This window comes from Pinus tabuliformis, chromosome X, assembly GCF_031772625.1.
Source record: "Pinus tabuliformis cultivar Carrire ecotype Pingquan chromosome X, CPIR1, whole genome shotgun sequence".
In the NCBI taxonomy this organism is placed as follows: domain Eukaryota; kingdom Viridiplantae; phylum Streptophyta; class Pinopsida; order Pinales; family Pinaceae; genus Pinus; species Pinus tabuliformis.
This window is the reverse complement of record NC_142308.1, coordinates 1,358,143,081-1,358,165,931: the sequence shown is the minus strand read 5'-3', so window position 1 is coordinate 1,358,165,931 and position 22,851 is coordinate 1,358,143,081. Positions and strand designations below refer to the sequence as shown.

General features: G+C 37.4%; 1 protein-coding gene and 1 pseudogene across 1 annotated transcript; one reads left to right on the top strand and one right to left on the bottom strand.

The window, feature by feature from the left end:
- The first annotated feature begins 270 nt into the window (after positions 1-270).
- On the top strand, positions 271-2,891 carry LOC149145133 (sugar carrier protein A-like; annotated as a pseudogene).
- A 1,255-nt stretch (positions 2,892-4,146) lies between these two features.
- Positions 4,147-7,755, bottom strand: LOC149145132 (sugar transport protein 7-like). The gene is made up of 4 exons (XM_089453005.1): positions 7,189-7,755; positions 6,711-7,033; positions 5,746-6,372; positions 4,147-4,859 (listed from the first exon to the last, which is right to left on the bottom strand). The coding sequence occupies exons 1-4, from the start codon at positions 7,331-7,333 to the stop codon at positions 4,410-4,412; spliced, it is 1,545 nt and encodes a 514-aa protein (XP_089309131.1). The 5' UTR covers positions 7,334-7,755; the 3' UTR covers positions 4,147-4,409.
- Positions 7,756-22,851: the final 15,096 nt, after the last annotated feature.

The following is a 22,851-nucleotide window of genomic DNA, read 5'->3' as shown; positions in this document are numbered from 1 at the left end:
AGGGCACAACAATACCAGGGCCGAGTAACGTTCTATGTTGTTGTTGCATGCATTATTGGTGCTATTGGGGGTTCCATATTCGGCTATGATATCGACATATCTGGTATTTGTGACCAATGTTTAAAAAAAAGTCGGTTTCAATTTATATTTTGAGTTGGAAAATAATGCTATGAATTGATAATGATAAGAAGACAATAATTGAAGCCTATCTACTTCGATGAATTTATTGAATTATGTGTTATGTTGTGAATAACAAGTGGGGTGACATCCATGGATCCATTTCTTGAGAAATTCTTCCCTCTAGTCTATCGCAATAAACCACAAAAGTGATTATTCCAAGTACAACAACTAGGGCCTGGCCATGTTCACCTCGTCCCTCTAGATTGCAGGCCTCGTTGCTTCGTTGTTTGTGTCTCCCGTGACTAGGAAATATGGGCGCAGGGTCAGTGTTATCAGTGAAGGTATCCGTTTTATCATAGGTGCATCTCCGAATGTCAGTGTTGTGAATTTGGCCATGCTTATTATTAGGCACGTTATGCTTGGAGTCGGAATTGGCTTTGGAAATCAAGTAGGTTTGTATGGATTTTGGGGATTTTGAAAGCGGTTTTCTTCACTGAAAAAATTGTGGGGAACCAACGGTTATAGTCTTTTGGCTTTAACAGTTATTTCTATGGAATTCAATGACTTGGGATTACATAATTTTTAATCCACTTATAATGACTTGGTTACAAAGCTTATGTTTGACTTTGAACGAATTGGGTTTGCAGGGTTTTTTGGTAGTTTGGACATAAAAGGGCTTCGGTTTACAAAGTTTTTGGTTGGAATTTGAACGAATTGGTTAACAATTTTTTTTGTTTGAATTTGTGTCAAGGTCGTTCCCCTGTACCTCTCAGAACTGGCTCCTCCGAAACTCCGTGGAGGACTTACTATGTTGTTCCAGTTCGACGCAACACTTGGGATTTTCATAGCAAATATGGTTAATTACGGTACTCAAGACATAACATCGTGGGGATGGCATCTTTCCCTGGGTTTGGCTTCAATTCTTGCTCTTTTGATGGCAATTGGAGGGATCCTCCTTCCCGAGACTCCCAACAGTCTGATAGAATGCGGGCATCTAGAGAAAGGTCGCGCTATCCTGGAGAAGACTAGGGGCACCAAGCATGTAGATACAGAGTATGAGGATATGCTGAATGCAAGTGCATTGGCTAACACCATTGAACATCCATTCAAGAATATTTTGGAGAGAAGGAATCAACCACAGCTAGTGATGGCCATCTCCCTGCCATGTTTCATATCTTGACTGGAATCAATTCCATATTGTTTTATGCCCTTGTTATTTTCGGCAGTTTGGTTCAAATGCTTCCTTGTATTCCTCTGTTTTGACCGCAGCTGTTGTTGTACTTTCCACCCTGGTATCAATTGTAACTGTTGACAGGTGGGGCCATAGACCCTTGTTTTTTGGTGGTTGTATTCTAATGATATCATGTCAGGTAAGAGAAAAACTGAGAGACGACGGGCCTTTTTTAATTTTGTTGCATCTTGTTTTCAAGCATGTCAGCATACATCTTAGATATGGATTTTCAGCTGGTGAAACCCAGGGTTCAAACATAACTCATTCCTTATTAGACACCCATGTTTTCACCATGGATAGGGAGTCCCCCATAAAGAAAAACCATATTTTTGGAGGATTCCTGTGCTTCAACTCTAGGAGCCAAATGCACTTCATGATTTCTCATCGAATATTAGTTCAAAATAAGGTTTGAACTGTGGGAATTGCATCAGTCCCTTACTTTTGCACCAGGAAAACAAAGCTCCAGATATTCTGCTTTCTCTTTTATAGGGTTGGTGGCAACCATTGATGCTATCTCTGGTTGAGTGCTTTTGTGGCCTATTTCACTTACATTTGCAGAGTTGAATCGGAATCCTAAGTTTTTGCCTACATGAGCTGAGTAAGTGAGAGGAAATCTATAATAAATATGCTTCAATTGTATTCTTGATTTCTTTTATTCTGCATGGAAGTCCGTATTACTTCTTAAAAGGATAGGAATTGCTGTGAGTGTTAGGGGGAAATTGGTTATAAAATCTCTCTAATTAAATTAGTAGTAGTTGTGACCACATCCATTAAGTAGCTTGTAAAGAGGGATTTTGTAGTGACTCCAAGTTCATATGCCATGCCATGTGTAACAGGGACATGCGAACCTGTTTTCAAAGTTCCAAATTCCAAACCCCTTCTTTAATCTCAACAACTGGTTGCACTGGGAAGAAAAGCCCTTATTCGAATTACTATTGTCTGTTTAAGAAAAGTTTAGTAGCAGCTTATGGAAAGTGTTTTTGGCCTTTCTTTTTGGGTTGCTTCCTGTTGGACCCGTCAATAACAATATTGTCCTATCTTTTGACAGGTTGCTGTTGGCATAATCTTGAGCGTAAAGTTGGGAGGAAACAAACAACTATCCAAAGGCTTCTCAGCATTGGTGGTAACAGTTATCTGTTTATTTGTGGCTGGATTTGGGTGGTGATGGGGTTCTCTTGGATGGACTGTGCCAATGAAATTTTCCCACTAGAAACCCGTTCTGCTGGACAAGCCATAATTGTCTCTATGAATTTTCTTTTCACATTTGCAATTGCACAGGCCTTCCTATATTTTTTATGTACTTTCAAGTATGGGATTCTCCTATTCTTTGCAGGGTGAATCTGTATCTGATTGTCTTTGTATACCTCTTCTTGCCAGAAACTAAGGGTCTACCCATTGAAGAAATGATTTTTCAATGGAGAAAGCATTGGTTTTGGAAGAATATAGTTCCACCCATGGATGAGGGGGCACAGACTTGGAAGCAACCAGATGCGTGATTGATGCGTGATTGATGTAAAGACTAATTTAGTATATGAGTTTGCTCCACTCTTTATTGTAACTTGGAAGTGTATTTATCTCCACATATATAGAAGGGCATATGTATAGTGTTTCCTTACAAATATATGAAAATGCTTATGTATCTAAACATATGTACGTACTTTTACATATCCACATATATGGAAGCACTTCCATATCTACACACATACAAGTGCTTCCATGTATATACTATGTGCGCATATACAAAAGCACTTTCATACATCTATATATATATAAGAGTGTTTTCATAAATATACAAAGTGTTTTTGTATAAAGAAATATATGAGAAGTGCTCTCATATATGTGCATGTATAAAAGGGCTTTCATATTACATGAAACAATTTTATATTTCTATAAATATAGAAGTGTTTCTATATATGTGCATATACAAAAGTGCTTTGTGTATATACAAAAATGTTTTCGTTTTCCCTATATACACATAGATGTAGCGTTTTTTTCATATACTTTTATATTAAAGAATTTTTTCCACATATAGAAATGCTTCATACATATACAAAACCAATTCCATATACGAATATATAGAAATGCTTCCATAGTCATGCATATGTATGCATTTTTGCATATGTATACGGCATCATCTACTGAGGCAGTAGATTTGCCCAAACAGTCACAATGGCTGGAATTCGGCAATTTTTTTTTTCAAAAAATCTCTGAATAGGAGTGTTTGAATCTTGTTTTTAGTGGCAAAAATGGATTCAGCACTATCAAAAACTTCTCAGCACCCAAAATCTCAAAGTTTGATATTTGTAACCTGGATTTACAAAAATTCCTGCCAGATTATATCAAAATCTTACCAAAATTTCCATGATTTTCTGGACAAATTTGAAAACTAACTAGACTACAACTATATATACTATATATACAAAAAATTCCATATATCCACATACATATGGAAACTTATGTATACAAAAGTACATACCTATGTACATTTCTGTGTATGACTTCTGTATATATTCTTATATTAAATCACTTTCTGCATATGCATTTATATGAAACGACATGAAGCTTCTATATATGTGTCAAACACCTCTGTATACGAGTGGAAGTGCATGAGTGTTTTTTACATATCCATGAGAAACTACTTATATGTGCATACACATATATGGGAGTGCTTTTTACATGTGCGGAGGAAACAATTTCTATGTGATTCATTATATATCCATGTATGGAAACACTGTACATATACCCTTCTATATATATGGAGATAAATCCTACTTAAATACACATACAATTGCAAGTTACAATAAAGAGTGGAGCAAACTCATAAACTAAATTACTCTTTACATCAATCACAGAACCTAAATTAGTCGTTACATCAATCACAGATGTGGTTGCTTCAAAGTCTGTGCCGCCTCATCCACGGGTGGAACTATATTCTTCCAAAACCAATGCTTTCTCCATTGAAAAATCATTTCTTCAATGGGTACACCCTTAGTTACACCCTTAGTTTCTGGCAAGAAGAGGTATACAAAGACAGAACCTAAATTGGTCTTTACATCAATCACAGATCTGGTTCCTTCAAAGTCTGTGCCCCCTCAACCACGGGTGGAACTATATTCTTCCAAAACCAATGTTTTCTCCATTGAAAAATCATTTCTTCAATGGGTACACCCTTAGTTTCTGGCAAGAAGAGGTATACAAAGACAGTCATGATACAGATCCAGCCTGCAAAGAATAGGAAAATCCCATACTTGAAAGTACATAAAAGAGATAGGAAGGCCTGTGCAATTGCAAATGTGAAAAGAAAGTTCACAGAGACTGTTATGGCCTGTCCAGCAGAACGGGTTTCTAGTGGGAAAATTTCACTTGGCACAGTCCATCCAAGAGAACCCCATGACCACCCAAATCCAGCCACAAATAAACAGATAACTGTTACCACCAATGCTGAGAAGCCTTTGGATAGTTGTTTGTTTCCTCCGAACTTTACGCTCAAGATTATGCCAACAGCAACCTGTCAAAAGATAGGACAATATTGTTACTGACGGGTCCAACAGGAAGCAACCCGAAAAGAAAGGCCAAAAAAACTTTCCATAAGCTGCTACTAAACTTTTCTTAAACAGACAATAGTAATTCGAGGGCTTTTCTTCCCAGTGCAACCAGTTGTTGAGATTAAAGAAGGGGTTTGGAATTTGGAACTTTGAAAACAGGTTCGCATGTCCCTGTTACACATGGCATGGCATATGAACTTGGAGTCACTACAAAATCCCTCTTTACAAGCTACTTAATGGATGTGGTCACAACTACTAATTTAATTAGAGAGATTTTACAACCAATTTCCCCCTAACACTTACAGCAATCCCTATCCTTTTAAGAAGTCATACAGGCTTCCATGCCGAATAAAAGAAACCAGGAATACAATTGAAGCATATTTATTCTAGCTTTCCTCTCACTTACTCTGCTCATGTAGGCAAAAACTCAGGATTCCGATTCAACTCTGCAAATGTAAGTGGAACAGGCCACAAAAGCACTCAAGCACAGATAGCAACAATGGTTTCAACCAACCCTTAAAAGAGAAAGCATAATATCGGGAACTTTGTTTCCCTGGTGTAAAAGTGAGGGACTGATGCACTTCCCACAGTTCAAGCCTTATTTTGAACTAATATTCGATTAAAAATCATCAAGTGCATTTGGCTCCTAGAGTTGAAACACAGGAATCCTCCAAAAATATAGTTTTCCTTCATGCGGGCATCCCTAGCTATGGTGAAAACATGGGTGTCTAATAACCCTGGGTTTCACCATCTGAAAAGCCACATACATCGAGGATGTATGCTGACATGCTTGAAAACAAGATGCAACAAAATTAAGAAAGGTCTGCCGTGTGTCAGCTTTGCTCTTACCTGACATGATATCATCACAATACCACCACCAAAAAACAAGGTTCTGCGGCCCAACCTGTCAACAGTTGCAATTGATACCAGGGTGGAAAGTACAAGAACAGCTCCGGTTAAAACAGACGAATACAGGGAAGCATTTGAACCAAAGCCCAAACTGCCGAAAAGAACAGGGGCATAGAACAATATGGAATTGATTCCAGTCAAGATCTGAAACATGGGCAGGCAGATGGCCATCACTAGCTGTGGCCGATTCCTCCTCTCCAAAATATTCCTGAATGGATGTTCGATGGCGTTAGCCAATGCACTTGCATCCAGCATATCCTCATACTCTGCATCTACATGCTTGGTGCCCCTGGTCTTCTCCAGGATAGCGCGGCCTTTCTCTAGATGCCCGCGTTCTATCAGACTGTTGGGAGTCTCGGGAAGGAGGATCCCTCCAATTGTCATGAAAAGTGCAGGAACTGCAGCCAAACCCAGAGAAAGGCGCCATCCCCACGGTGTTATGTTCTGAGTACCGTAATTAACCATATTTGCTGTGAAAATCCCAAGTGTTGTGGCCAACTGGAACAACATATTAAGTCCTCCACGGAGTTTTGGAGGAGCCAGTTCTGAGAGGTACAGAGGAACGGCCTTGACACAAATTCAAACAAAAAAAATTGTTAACCAATTCGTTCAAATTCAACCGAAAAACTTTGTAAACCGAAGCCCTCTGGCGTCCAAACTACCAAAAAGGTCTGCAAACCCTAGTAATTCAGATCCAGATTAAAGGCCTGCAAACCCAATTCGCTCAAAGTCAAACATAAGCTTTGTAACCAAATCATTATAAGTAGAATTAAAAATTCTGTAATCCCGAGTCATTGAAATCCATAAAAATAACTGTTAAACCCAAACGACTAAACCATTGGTTACCCGCAATTTTTTCGGTGAACAAAACGCTTTCAAAATCCCCAAAATCCATACAGGCCTACCTGATTGCCAAAGCCAATTCCGACTCCAAGCATAATGCGCCCAATAATGAGCATGGCCAAATTCACGGCACTGGCGTTCAGAGATGCGCCTATGATAAAACTGATACCTCCGCTGATAATACTGGCCCTGCGCCCATATTTCCTAGTCACAGGAGACGCAAACAGCGAAGCAACGAGGCCTGCAATGTAGAGGGACGAGGTGAACATGGCCAGACCCTGGTTGTTGTACTTGCAATAATCGCTTTGGTGGGTGTTTTGATGTTTATTGCGGTAGACTACAGGGAAGAATTTCTTAAGAAATGGATCCATGGATGTCACTCCACCTGTTATTCACAACACAGCACAGAATTCAATAAATCCATCGAAGCAGATAAGCTTCAATTATTGTCTTCTCATCATTATCAGTTCATAGCATTATTTGCTAATTCAAAATATAAACTGAAACTGAAAATTCTTTGAAAACATTGGGCACAAATACCAGATATGCCGACATCATAGCCGAATATGGAACCCCCAATAGCACCAATAATGCATGCAACAACAACATAGAGCGTTACTCGGCCCTGGTATTGCTGTGCCCTTTCCCGTGACACTCCCACTGCATGCAGAGAACCGCCCGCCATCCTCTACAGAATCAGCCCAGTCGGAAATGGGTTCTAGGAATATACAAAACGGCTCAAAAATGGGATCTGAATCCTAGTGTGCAAATCAACACCTAACGTACAGGAAATCCTACATTTAGTAGTGGACCTACGTGATGGCCATTACCTTTATTGGCGCTGCTACTTGTCGCCCTTTCACAAACAAGGTCCATAAAAGCTCGAATGGGATAGTTTCCTCATCTAGACTTGGCATAGGTACTCTTATTAGGCAGGTCCACATTCCTAGATTTCCAATTTGCTATCAACTTTATCTGTGAAGTAAACCAGGGCAACCAACAAAATCAGTCACAGCAGCCATAGGTCCATAACGGATAGAGAGGCACATAAAGCAGGAAAATGGTGTGAACGGATAAAGTATCCACGCACTAAACATGCCGCGGCCGGCCCGGCTAGAGCACATTAACTCACATGTATTACCTGAAGACTTGGTATTTGATTCCTCCTATCCACCCCGTCTGCCAAATGTTTTTGATTCACATTGACAACGACTTTACAATAGAAAATACCAGTGCAAAATTTCAACGTTATCTCTACTCACCATGGAAGAGAGAAAGAGTCAGTGGACCATGAAAAATAGTGATTTTCAAAGTGACTTATAAACATTGGTTGGTTCGAAATGCATTGACTAAAATATTTCTATATAATTTTTCACCAAATTTTTTTCTAAATTGATATGAATCACAAAATCCTAAACTTGTTAAATGATAAATGTTATTAGATATTCAAATATTTTTCTAATATATTATTGTTCAATATTATATATTTTTTTTTTTAATTTATATTTAACTTTTAAAAATATATATTCTAATCAATTTTATCAAAGTTTTATTTTATACTTTAAAAAATACAATTTAACCATAAACAAAATTCAATTTCATTACAAATTGTATTAATTAAAATTAAAAATATATATTCTAATCAATTTTATCAAAATTTTATTTTATATTTTTAAAAATACAATTTACACATAAACAAAATACAATTTCATTACAAATTGGATTAATTCAAAATTTAATTTCGTAGTAAATTGTATTATTAATTAATATTCTAGACGATAATCATGATTACTCTAGAACTTATTGAACTTTGAAATATTTTTAGAATATATTATTCTTTATAATAACTAATTGAACTTTGAAATATTCTTAGAATATATCTTCCTTTAATATTGTAGATGATAAATATTGTAGTTTAACTAGTCTACATATTTACTTTGAAAATCGTGAAAATTTATGTAAGATTTTGATAAAATCAAGATTTTGGATATTTAAGAAACATGGAGATTTTTTGAAATTTTTTTGGCCAGATTCCGATCACTTTTGACGGTATGTTCAATGCTTCCGTTTCCGTCTCGGTAGAAAACATCATAAACATTTGAGAAAATAATTTCAGCAAAATCACATTAAAAATCATAAACATTGTTTCTATATAACCTTATTGAATATTTAAATATTTTTGAAATATATCATGTTTAATGATGATAAAAGTTATTTGGATATGAGATGTTTTTTAATAAAAATATTAAATATAATAAAAATAAAATTATTAAACAATTTTTTATTATATTGAATTTGTGTTTTTATTAAATATTATATATAATTTTTTTTATTTTTCAATATGAAATTAACTTTATAATGATTTTCTAATATAGCTTTTTTTTGAGGTGGTAGGAGCGGGGAGGAGTTACTCCCAATGTCGATGGGAAAATTGAAATTGAGTATAGTTGGGGGTTAGCCAATTGCGCAAATAATGCAACATAAGCATATGAATTAATGCAAAGGCTCTTTATGGGCAAAGAAGTAAACATCAAAGATTTGGTGGTGTTAAGAGATTCATAGTTGGTTATCCACCAGCCTAGATCCATCTTAACTCTATATCTATCAAGTGCCCAGAGGGATCAAATCTCTCGAGGTGCAAGCCTATTTTTTGAGTGCAAAACTTGAGGAAATGTTTGAACCTCAAGAGATTTGATCCCTCTCGGCGCTTGATAGATCTGGAGTTAAGATGGATCTAAGTTGGTTTTAGTTGTGTGTGGCCAAAGAAAGTCTAACGAACATATGATTAATTTTATCAATAAGATGTAAATTCATCTAATATTAATATAATCATTTTAAATATGCTAAATATGTCTCGGATTAATCCGGTCAATTTACTTTTAAATTTGCTTAGTTACCTCAGTTTGTTGAGATGATAAATATTTTTAATAACTTTAATGATGAAAAATGATGAAATAAAAAATTTGAATGTAAAGTGACATTGTAATAGTGTTGAATGATAGAAAATGTGAATAATAAGAATATTGTCAATTAGAAATAATCTCATTATGATTAATCTCAAACTATTTTCTTCTACTATTTTTATTGTCGCCCTTGCTATTTTGTCATCTTTTCATATCGATTATATGAAAAGGACAGGTTAAATTGTAAACCATTTAAATCTTTAGCTCAAGCTATTTTAGTAAACATCATAACTTGTCTCTCTTTCTCTCTAATATTAATAGGTTGAATTACAATAAAACAAAAGTCAATGTACATAACTTGTGTCTCTTTCTCTCCAATATTAATAGGTTGAATTACTATAACACAAAAGTCAATGTACATAACTTGTCTCTCTTTCTCTCCAATATTAATACGTTGAATTACTGGATCGGTTTCTCATGATAGAGGAGGTAGCGACAAAGATCCCAGCTTTCTGTCAGTGGGTTGGGGAGGAAGGTGATTCTGATCATCTTCCAGTCTTGTTAGAACTTAAAAGGCACCCCAAAAGGCCGGCAACTCCCTTCAAATTTAATCCAACTTGGCTATTGGAGGATTCATATAACACTCTATTTAAAGAAACCTGGAGACTTGTGAGGTTCAATGGGACTAGGGACAAAGCTTATCACTTTATGAAGAACCTAAAACGACTTAAGAAGGCCATGACGGAAGGGGCCAGAGCCAAGAAAATGAAAGAAGATGAAGACCTAATTCAAATAGGGAAGGAACTCAATGAGCTCGAAAGCCCAGAAGCTGATGGATATGAGACACCGGAAAAAAGGGATAGGATCAAGCTGCTGGAAACCGAAAGGAGCAAAATCATTTTACCAAGAGAAGAACAATGGAAATTGAAAAGTAGGGCCATCTCGTTAAGGGATGGGGATGAAAACACTAAATTCTTCGAAAATTATGCAAAAGGAAGAAAAAACTCAAACACCATTTGGTCTTTAAAATTAGAAGAGGGAAGGCATGCAAGAACTTTTGAGGAATTACCATCAATGGGAATAAGACACTTCCAAAATCTCTTTACAGCTCCTTCGGAAGTGTCACTAGCTGAGGTGATCCGGACAGCGCAAGCTTTCCCTCGCTACGCGAATGAGGAGGAATATGATGAGCTTAAGGGGGAAGTCACAAGGGGGGAGGTCAAAAGAATCATAAAATCAATGCCAAAGGATAAGAGTCCCGAACCATATGGTTGGATAGTGGAGCTGTTTCAACATTTCTTCAAGACAATAGGCAATGAATTGACTAAAGTGGTTGAATAATCCATAAGAAAAGGTGCAATTTATGCCCCTTTTAATGCCACCTTCATATCCCTCACTCCCAAGAAGGAAGACCTAGCCTCTTTCGAGGATTTTAGACCAATCTCCTTATGCAACTGTATCTACAAAATTATAGCAAAGGTGATTGCAGTTAGATTGAAGCCTTTGTTATCCATGCATATTTCAAAAGAACAATTTGGATTCTTGGATGAGAGATAGATTCATGAGGCGATAGGCATGGTTCAGGAAACTATTCATAGTATTAAACAAAAAAAAAAGCAAAGGAGCAGTAGTGAAAACTGACCTATCTAAAGCTTATGACAAAATCAGTTGGATGTACCTCTGTATGCTACTCACCCATCTAGGGTTTCAAGTGGACTTTATAAATTGGGTCCTGGGGTGCTTGACAAGTGTCAGATTTGTGGCGCTAATCAACGGAGCGGCATCCCCCTTTTTTCAAGGACAAAGAGGGTTGAGACAAAGTTGCCCCCTATCTCCTCCCCTTTTCCTCCTTGCAGCAGAAGGACTCAGTCAGCTACTTCTAGAAGCCAAAATAAAAGGAGATATTCATGGAGTGGAAGTAGTTGTCAACCTATACAAAACTCATTTATTGTTTGTGGACAACATACTTCTCTTCAGCAATGGGAGAAGGAGTGAAACAAAGGAGCTAAAAAGGATATTGGAACTCTTCCTCAAGGCAACGAGCATGCAAGTGAATAAGGAAAAATTCCATATGTTGTTGGAAGGATTCAATAGAATGGAAGCATTGAATATAGCTGAAGACTTTCCCTTCGAAGAATGGAAGTTAGAAGATAGCTTCAAGTATCTGGGATTCTTCCTAAATCCACACTCATATAAGAAACAAGATTGGTTCTGGATAGTAGCAAAAATAGAATCTGGGATCACTCATTAAACCAATCCTTTTGGCCATACTTGTTTATTGGGCGGCATTAACATGGGTTCTAAAAGGAATCTTGGAAATAATCAGATGAGTATGTAGTCGGTTTCTCTGGGTAGGTTCGAAGGAGGAGTCAGTGTTGACCTAGGTGGCATGGGATAAGGTGGCAAGGCCAAAGGAGCGATGAGGATGGGGAATAAAAGAATAACTGCTTTTGGACCATATCTAGCGACTAAGCTGGGATGGATATTAATAAAGATGGAGAACCTGTGGATAATAGTAGTCAAATGGAAGTACATCGATCCCATTCCTTTGGATGATTGGATCACGAAGCCAAATAAGAAGAAGGGGAGTGCTTCAGTGGTGTGGAAAACTACCCTAGACACCTTCAATATCATAGAACAAGGCCTTTCCTGGAAAGTAGGGAACAGAGAACAAGTCAAGATAGGGAAGGATCCATGGGTGGGGTGCAATGAATGATTTTCACTTTCCCCGGGTCTTATAAACCATCAAGGCATCAGAGGCATTCAACACATAAGCTAGATCTAGAAAAATGGTCACTCCACCATATGGGAACAAGCCTGGCTGTCTGGGACTGACTTAAACCTTAATCACTAATGGAGGGAGGAGTGGCACAACTTCACCAAGGAACTGACCAGGTCTAATGTCAGGCTAAGAGATAGACCAAATCAGCTAGTATGGGCACATGGTCCCACGGGCTCTTACTCTCCAAAACAAGGATATAAATTTCTTATGTCAAGAATAGGATGGGGGACTCAGGAATGGTGGGTTAGCCTCATTTGGAAGCTAAAATGCCCAACCAAAGATCGGATGTTCTTCTGGTACATTCTCAGGAATAAAGTGCCAACTTGGGATATATTACAGAGGAGATACAAGTCAGGCCCAAGGAGGTGCACTTTATGTAAAATGAAGTGGAAATGATCCAATATCTCTTTTTAAAATGCCCGTTCATAAAGGAGATATGGATGGAATCAGGGAGACCGATTTAGATCAGGATGACTTGGGAAGGGGAGTCACTAGCAGAAGTATGGAATAAATGGTGGAAGGATTATCTTGAAGGAAATTTGAGGAATCTACCCCTAATCATAGCCTGGGGTGTCTGGATTGCTCGTAACAACATTATTTTTAAAGAAAAGAACCCCTTGACAGGGCATATCGTTGTAGTATACACAACAATTTACTCAAGTATTCCTCAACCAATTCGGGATGCAAACCCAAGACCCGTAAGAGAGGAACAAATAAAGGAAGGAACCCCATGGGCTTATTTTAATGGGGCATCCGATAAAAATAACAAATGTGGGGCAGGATTAGTGATCCACCTAAATGAGCACATAAGCCTCAAAGCCTTGGTTAGATTGGGGATTGGAACCAATAATTTCATAGAACTTCTTGCCTTAAAACTTTTCCTTTGTTGGCTTACCCACCTGGGCATTCATTCGGTTTAGATCTTTGGGGATTTGATGAATATCATTAAATGGTTCAACAGTGTGAGTAGATGCTAGAACTACATATTATCCCTGTTATTAGAAGAAGCAAAATATTAAAAGTCTTTTTTTAATGATTTTTCTCTGTGTTATATATACAGGGAACGTAATAGCACAACAAACCAGCTTTCTAAAGCGAGTCTACAACAATATATGGACAGTTGGAGGATAGAGGAAGCAGACCGGGATGAGATCCGTGTGTCAGATCAACCACCATATTCATAATGTTGACTCACAAAACTGAATTCGGCATACAATATTTTCTTATGTCATTTTCTTGATTCCTGTCTCAGTTTCTAGTTTACAGCAGTAAACAATATTTTCCTTATATTATTTGTAACTAAAAAACAATATCATCGACTCGGTTAAAAAACTTTTTTAAAATTGTCAACTGAGCTCATTCCTGTTTGGGCTGTTTTCCTCAATGAGGAGGCCCGAGAATGGTTCAAGACATATCTTTTGAGACTCGGGTATATACCAGTTCTCTGAATTTTGCTTTTGCTCTTTTTGGAGATCAAATACTGAAAGCTGATTAATATCTTATTTCGGTTGTTTTCCTCATTGAGGAGGCCTGGGATAAATTGATCAACGAATTTGTTTTAGAAAAATGAGATGGTAGAGTTTGAAGACACTCAAATCACCATCTCAGAACAACTCTATGATTTGAACAAAGTCGTACAGTTTACTGAATGCTTAAGTGCATATACTATGTAACTTTTTATTATCTTAATAAAAAGTTTGATTTTTTCTTTGGAAAAAAATAAGTCAATGTACATTGTCAATAATTTTTTGTGCTTACATTGAAATCAATGCACAATGTTAATTCAATCACTTTAAAATTAATGTATCATCATATATCCAATTACATCAAATCAAAAATCAACATCTACACTAAAATCAATGCATTTAATAAAAGCAATCAAATAAGATTAGAAACCAACATTTACACTGCAATTAGTGCATCTAATGCAAGCAATCAAATAGGATTAGAAATAAGCATTTACACTCAATTCAATGCATCTAGTGTAAGTAAGAAAATAGGATTATAAATCAACATCTACACTGAAGTTAATGCATCTAGTACAAGTAAGAAAATAGGATAATAAACCAACATCTACACTAAAATCTATGCATCTAGTGCAAGCAATCAAATAGGATTAGAAATCACCATCTACACTAAAATCAATGCATTTAGTGAAAGCAATAAAATAGTATTAGAAGTCATCTACATTAAAATCATTGCATCTAGTGCAAGCAACCAAATATTATTAGAAATCAACATCTACATTGAAATCAATGCGTCTAGGACCTACAATCGAAAGAGTTACCGAAACTGAGGGAGCGCGAGAAAACATGTAGAGCTAGGGTTTGTAGCAGAAGTTCAGTGTTGGGCACCATGGAGAGGTGAGAGGGGGGGAGTTCTACTCCCTCCTACAGTCGGGCAGTAGCTAATTGATACAAGAAACCTCTGGAGGCTAAAACGGTGGTTTTAGGAGGAGGGAAACCAAAAAATAGAAGCTCACATGGGCAGGAAAATACACAAGAAGAAGTCAAAAGAGAAAAGCGAATAGAAGGAGAAAATCAGAATGCTGACACTAGAAATCAGATTGGACCTTGTAAGCCTAAGGAAAACATCACACCCCAAGTGGTGTTAGGTGATCCAACGCTACAGGCGCATAGGGAACACATGGAGACTTATGCAGTCATTTGTAAATTCATGGGGTTATGGCCAACAGAGAAGGCTTTATAGGCATGGATAAAGAATCATTGGAAACCTAAGGGGGATATAGATCTACACCTTGGATCCAAGGGTTTCTTTACTATAGTCTTTACAAACATAGAGGATAAAGACAGGGTGTTTGAAGGAGGGCCCTACTTCTATGCTGCTGCAAGCCTCTATATGCAGCCTTGGGTGATGAATTTTGTCCTGGAGCGTGAGACATTCACTTCGGTCCTGGTTTGGGTAAGGCTCTATTCCCTACCTCTGGATTATTGGCAGCCAGAATCATTAAAAGCAATAGGAAATAAACTAGGGCATTTTGTAAAAATATCAGAGGCCACTAAGCGGGGAAAGTATACCTCCTTTGCCCATATATGCGTAGAGATGGACCTCCATGGAGCTCTACCGGATGAAATAATTCTGGAAGTTTTTTATGAAGAATGGGTGCAAGCGGTGGACTATGAGCATGTTCCTTTCAGATGTCGTAAATGCCATGAACATGGGCATCTATTCAGAGACTGCCCCTTAAACAAAATGGAAAGAAGAACTAAAGCTACCTTAGGGAAAGAAACTGAAAGCTTTAACAAAGTGGGGAGCAGAGGTAAAGGAGGGAGAAAGTACCAAAAGAAAAGCAACGAGGAAAAACAGTTAAGTCAGAATAGGTACAAGGTATTAGAAGAAGAAGAGGAGCACGATAAAGCAAACTAGACACTGGAGGACAACCTTGTAGAGAAGGAAAAGGAAGAGAGCATGGAGGATACACATGAAAACAACCAAAAAAAGGAGGATCTGCTGAACACTATGGAACTTGATAGGGACCAAGAGATGACCCCGAGCGAGGTGGGAACAGAGGATCATGAACTGCAGGATATTCTTGATAGGGAGCATCTAGATCTGGAAAAGTTCTTGGAGCAGGGAACCACCAAAGGAATGGATTCGCTACCACAAGAGGAGTTTAATAGAGTGAAACAACTATTCTTATGGAGAACTTAGGCAAAAGGTTCGAGAGTCAAAAGAAACCATGATAGTCAGGACAACAAAGGGGTGAAAACAATGAAGGCAACATCGAGACTAGCTCCTAGGAACCCAGGCAGGAAAAGAGGTAGGAAAAAACAGAATGAGCTACTGATAGAGTGTGGAAAACTCATGATCGATTCAGGTAAGATGAAATACCTAACTAGTTACTCATTTACAAATATTTCTTAATGAAGCTCACAACATGGAATATTAGGGGTCTAGGAAGTAAAAGGAAACAAAGGAATCTTAGCAATAGAATGAAAGAAGAAAAACCAGATATGATTTTCATCTAGGAAACAAAATGTTCAGTAGAAAAAATAAGAGAGATACATAGCAAATGGCTTATCAAATATGAATATCTAGAAGTTAAAGCAGACAAAGCAGCAGGAGGGATTCTCACACTCTGGAACCCTTAGAAACTTGGTATCCTAGATGCTGAAGCATCCAGGAACTATTTATCAGTGGTCATCCAACCTTTGGGGGACAAGGAAGTTTATTTGCTCGCTAATGTTTATGGTCCACAAAAGCTGGAAGATAAACTCAGACTTTTAACCTCTTTGGAGGAGTTAAGAGTAAGACATTTGTGTATCCCCTAGATTCTGGGAGGGGACTTCAATATGATCAGATCTCTAACGGAAAAAAAAGGGGGAACCAGATCACTAGGCAGAGATTCTATAGCATTTCAGAATTTCATAAATAACATGAAGCTTGTAGATACAGAAACAAGTAATGGCATCTTTACCTGGAATAATAAGAGGGGAGGAGCGTCTCAAGTGGCCTCTAAACTTGATAGATTCATTATCTCGGAGGACCTCATCCTCATAGGCCATAACTTAGCAGCAATGATACTTCCTTTTGGAGGCTCGGACCACTGGCCTATTCAACTTGAAGCGTCCTTTATAGGAACTCCAAGAAACAGACCTTTCCGGTTTGAAAACATTTGGCTTACCCATCCTGACTTCATCAGCAATATTGCAAGATGGTGGACACAGGATATGCAAATTCAGGGTACTAAAATGTTCCTTCTGCATCAGAGATTGAAACATGTCAAACAAAGGCTAAAAGATTGGAATAAGAATGAATTTGGCAATATATTCAAAGCCAAAAAAGCAGCAGAACGGAAACTATAGGAAATTAACCAAACCCTCATTACAGAGGGCTTCACCGAGGAGAGTAAGGAAAAAGCTGATTATGTTCAACAAGAATGGGAAGGCTTATGCAAGCAAGAGGAGATTTTCTGGAAACAAAAATCGAGGGTACAATGGTTAAAATAAGGAGAAAGAAATACAAGGTTTTTTCACAAATCTACCATGGATCATAGGTCGCAAAATAGGATTTCAAAAATCAAAGATACTCACGGAAAACAACTCACTACATGCCAAGAAATAGAAATTGTTCTGGTTTAGCACTTCCAAGGCATAGCTGAGGAGCCCCACATAGATAGATCTCAATTTATCAAGGACTTCACAAAGCACATTCCTAAGCTAGTGACAAGAGAAGATAATTATAATCTTAAGAGGCTAATGAATGAAGAGGAAAAAATCCTATTGACTACTTATGTCTGCTCATCTATTTGTGGATAGAATTTTGTAGATCTATTCAACTTTGTGTCCATCTCCTCCCACAATGTAAATCCATAGTGAACATAGAAATATTGTGTCCCTGTTCGAAATGATGCTCCTTGGTATCCCAAAGTGCACCCAAACATGTCCAAAGAATAAGTTTCACTGCTTCTTTCCCACTGATGGTATTTTTAGAAGGCATTAGAACACCCATCTTATTGAACCTATCAACTACCACGAACATGTAGTCACGTCCCTTATTGGATGTTGGTAAACCTCCCACAAAGTCCATGGAAATGCTTTCCCAAGGATGAATGGGTACATGTAAGAGATGATATAGACCCTATTTCCTATTGCTAGGCTTGTTGGTACAACAAATCATGCATCCTCTTATGAACCTAGCTACCTGCTCTTGCATCTTGGGCTAATACACATACCTTTGCAAGTTGGCGATGGTCTTCCCTACACCAAAGTGCCCTGCAGCCTTGGAGGTGTGAGCCTCTCTAATCAACCGCAATCATTCACCTTTAAAAACACATAGCTTATCCAACCTATAGAGTAACCCATCTTGGAGATCTTAGTCAACAATGTTGTCGTCATCATGTTCATGCCTATGACTTTGAAACTATTGAAACACTTCCTTGAAGTCCTCATCCTCTGAATATGCCTCCTGTATCCATCATGGGTGAATGGATCCATGCGCATAAGAGTCCCCAAAGATGTGATCTTTGATGTGGGTGTCATTGAAAGAATGTTTACCAACCCTTTTGTGTTGCCCTTCCTATACTTGATCACCAAATGGAATTGTTGTAGAAACCCCATCCACTTGTAATTCCTGGTCTTTTGTAGCTTAATCTAGGCCTACAGGTACTGTAGTGGCCGATGATCTATCTGGATTATTTTCTCCTTTCCCATCAGATAGTGCTTCCACTTCTCCACAACTTTCATCAGGGCATATAACTCCTTTCATAAGTAGGGTAGTTAAGAGTTGCCCCATGAAATACTTTAGAATGGTTGCATACAAGACTTCCTCCCTACATTAAGACCACTCCCATAACATACCCACTCACATTTGTCTCCAATTCAAGGGTTGCTGCAAGTTTGGTGATATTAGAACTAGTGCTTGAATGGTATTCTTCTTTATATCCTCGAAGGCACTCTGCTGACCCTTTCCCCACTGGAAATTCTTACCACTTGTTGTTATGACATGGAACAGTGCTTCTACCACTGAAAATTAGGCTATAAATTTCCTCAAGTACAATGGTTCCTCAAAGAAACTCCTAACCTCAAAAACCTTAGTAGGCACCGACCATTTCATGATGGCCTCCATCTTGGTGGTATCTATATTTATCTCTCCTCCACCTAGAACATACCCCAAATACACTAAATACTATTATGAAAACTCACACTTCTTAATATTTGCTAGTAGTTAGTCCTTCTTTAATGTCTCCAACATCTATGTCAAATGTGATATTTGCTCCTCCCAGGTAGCATCGTATACCACTATATAATCCAAATAGTAAATAATAAATGAATATATAAAGGGGAGAAATACATCATTCATTAATTGTATAAATGTAGTTGGCTCATTACATAGGCCAAATGGCATGACTAACAACTCGTACAAACCTTTCCTAGTTTTGAATCCAGTCTTCCAGGCATTTTCTTCTCTAGCTCAAACCTAGTGATATCTAGACTTTAATTCCAATTTGGTGAAGTATTTTTCTTGTTGTAACTGATCCAGTAGATCATCTATCCTTGGAAGGGGATACCTATTCTTGAGTGTGATTTTTTTCAATTCCATGTAATCTATACACATCCACCAAGTTCCATCCTTCTTTGGCACAATTATGATGGGTCACACACATGGTGATGTACTCAGTTGAATGACACCCTATTTAGTAGTTGTTGCAACCTATTTCTTCACCTCACTTACTTCTATTAAAAACTTCATGTACAACCCAATTTTTGGAAATTGGGAGTCCAATAATAGGTAGATCTAGTGCTCCACTTCCCTCTTAGGTGGTAACCCTTTAGGCTCTCAGAACAAATCCTTGCATGCGCATAGAAACTCTTCCAATTGTTGTTTCTATTTCTTAGTACACCCCTTCAAGGATTCCTTACCTCTTACTGACTCGTCTACATATTAATTTTATCTTAAAAAAAATAAAACATACTTCTTACTGGAATTGATCAATTTCTTGGATTGGTTGGTACTTACTAGCGAAATTTTTGATTTTCCTTTGTGCACATTGATGGTGACCAATTTTCCATCCTTAACGAGCTGATATTGTTTGCCTCTATGCATGAATATTTCATCTCACATGTACATGTAGGGACTCCGAAACACGAATCCACATACATCAAAGGGAACCACATCTAGTTCTACCTTATCAATAAAATAAACACTGACAACAAATCTAAATTTGGTTAGTTACCTCCAGCTTTGGATCCTTTTTTACCCATACCGGTGGATATGGGATTGGATGATCATGAACTTCCAATCCCAATTTGTTGACCAACTTTCCTGCGATACTGATTCAAACAAAGCATCAGTATGCCTTCTTGACTTGTATCTTTATATGAAAGAGTTTAGTCATTTCTTTCTCTTCCTATTGTTGAAGGCTACTCAGATTCACCTCCTTCTACATTGACGTATAAACAATCTTCTCATCCATTTCTAATATGGTTTCAAATTGGTTGCTCTAAACAATGGCCATGATATTATTCTTCTTATTGTCCTTGTTTTTGTTCCCGGGTTAACCTATGGATGCAACTGCCAACACTTATCCTTTGTATGGTCGTAAATATCGTAGTGGTTGCTAGGATCTTTTCACTGATGTGCGATGACTATCATATTTTTATCTTTTCCCCCTTTCTTCTTCTTCTTCCCCTCCTTTGAAGTGCCTTGTTGCTCCTTCTACTTCAATGCACTTAGTTGTGATTTCTTTAGGCCTATGTTCTCCAAGTACTGTGTTTGTACATAAGCCTTACCCACTAATCTTGGCTTGAACAACATCAGTTGCCATCGCATATGGTAGTGTAGACCCCAAAATACATTTGAGTTCTTTAGGGAGATACCAAACAATATGACCATCTTTTTGAACTTTGTCATGTACTCCTACACGATTTTCCCCAACTTTTTCCTGAAGTAGTGCCACCAAATCCATTGTTCCTCTACATACCCAATAAGGTAAAACTATGAATTAATGAGAGTTTTAAATTCCTCCCTCTTAGCCATTAGAGGATCTCACTCCAACCTCAGGGTCTCTGTGTGGCTTTCCCACCAAGTCAAGGAATGACCCTCTAATTTCAGCCGCATAAATGAAATCTTATGTTCTTCCTTAATGTGGTGGACACTAAAATTCACTTCCAGTTGCTGCAACTGGTGATTTATAATTAGAGCATTGATCTCATTGTGGTACAACTTGATATCAACCTTCACTTCCATTTTAAACAGGGATTGCGAAGGATTCATGATACTCGAACTAGGTTGATCTTTTTCAGGTCCTTTCTTTGCCTGGTTCTATATTTCTTCCTAATATCCCGATCCCCACTATGATTTCTCCTTTGCATTAGAATGCCCATCTTCTCTAAATATCCTACGCTTATTTCTCAGGGTTGTCACGAGGATATTTACATTATGATTTATATCCACTTCTTGTTATTCTAGTTGCAAAAATCTCTCCTTTGCAAGATCGTAAGGGTTATTCATATATTTGTTGGCCACAATTATACTTTTATGAATTTTGGCCCAGTTAATATAGATACCCTGCAAATATCCATGATATACCCAAAGAAAATCTAGCTCTGATACCAATATGATTTGTAAACTATCGTGGATATTCCACTAGATAGTTCATCGCAACAAATCGTAAAAATCTAGAATCTACACTATTACAATTGCATTTCTATTTAGATATATAGATATATAGATTATTGTTAATAAAGTATGCATGTGATTTAAAATTATGAAGAAAATTAGAGAATAATGAAATAAAATATCACACACATACTTGACACAAGATATGACCTGCGAAACCCTTTTGAGATAAAAACCCAATGAGAAGGTGAGGCTTCTATACTCTCTTTCTCTAGGTATAAAATTTTTGAGTACAAATAAGCATGGCATGTGGCCTGTGGGCTACTAGAATACATAAATCCTTTCTATGTGCTCTATCTCCTTTCCCTCTTGACTAGTTTTACTCAGCTATGGAAAAAATGCACTCGAAATAATGGAACCTTTTTTCTTCATAGTGGCCTAGTTATAACACAACCCAATAGCCTAGTAGTGGTTAGTTTTGACTACCTAAACTCTTAACTAAAGCTACAATATAGATTCTTCTACATCATAATCATGTGACTAGCCCTTTTTTCATGAATAAGGGGGGCTGACATGACATCCTCTCTAGTTATGGTGGTGAAAACAAGAAGGTCAACCTCTGAGTGACATAACTTTTGTGTACATACTCAATTGATGTGATTATTTCATTGTTGGAAAGGTCTATGTGTGTAGATTATGAGAAAAAGGTGTGGCACTAAATTGGGAAATTTTTACCCCCAAAAAATGTCGTTTGATGCCTCAAAATGTTGCCGAAAGGTTTCATACCCCAATTTTCCACACTGGGTCCCGTTGGTAAAAACGGTCCTATGAGCTAATTCCACCACTTTTTCCACTCTAAAAGCATCAATATGGATGAAAAACAATGTAGTGATCCAATCCAGATTACAATATTTCTAGAAAATCATGGGAAAAATGAAAGAGTTTCAAAATTTTTTTATAACGTAATAACCCCAAAATTAAAGTCAATACACTTTCTCATATCCTCATAAAAAAAACATTTCCACCATTGAGATCACAACTATGCTTAGGTGCTTATTTTACAAGAGCAAGGTAAACAACATGGAAAACAAGAAGCTCTCCAAAATTGCTTTAAACTCTAGTCAAAATCACCAATAACTCAGAGTATAATACAAGGATACTAAATCTCCCCTAAATCATTAGGGAATGTAAGAAGGTGTCATTTCGTATGATACCAATAGTATTAAAAATATTTTATTATATCTAACTGAAGAAAATCTATTATGCTAGAAAATATTAGAGGATTAAATAAATTAAGATAATAAAAAGATGCAGTGATGTAGGGGCATCAATCAAATTTTTACTTAGATTTCTAGGAAGTCAAAAGAATCTTTACAAGAGGTGTTGGTTGCCCAATTTTCTCATTTTGTTGTGTGTATATTATGAGGAATAAAATTA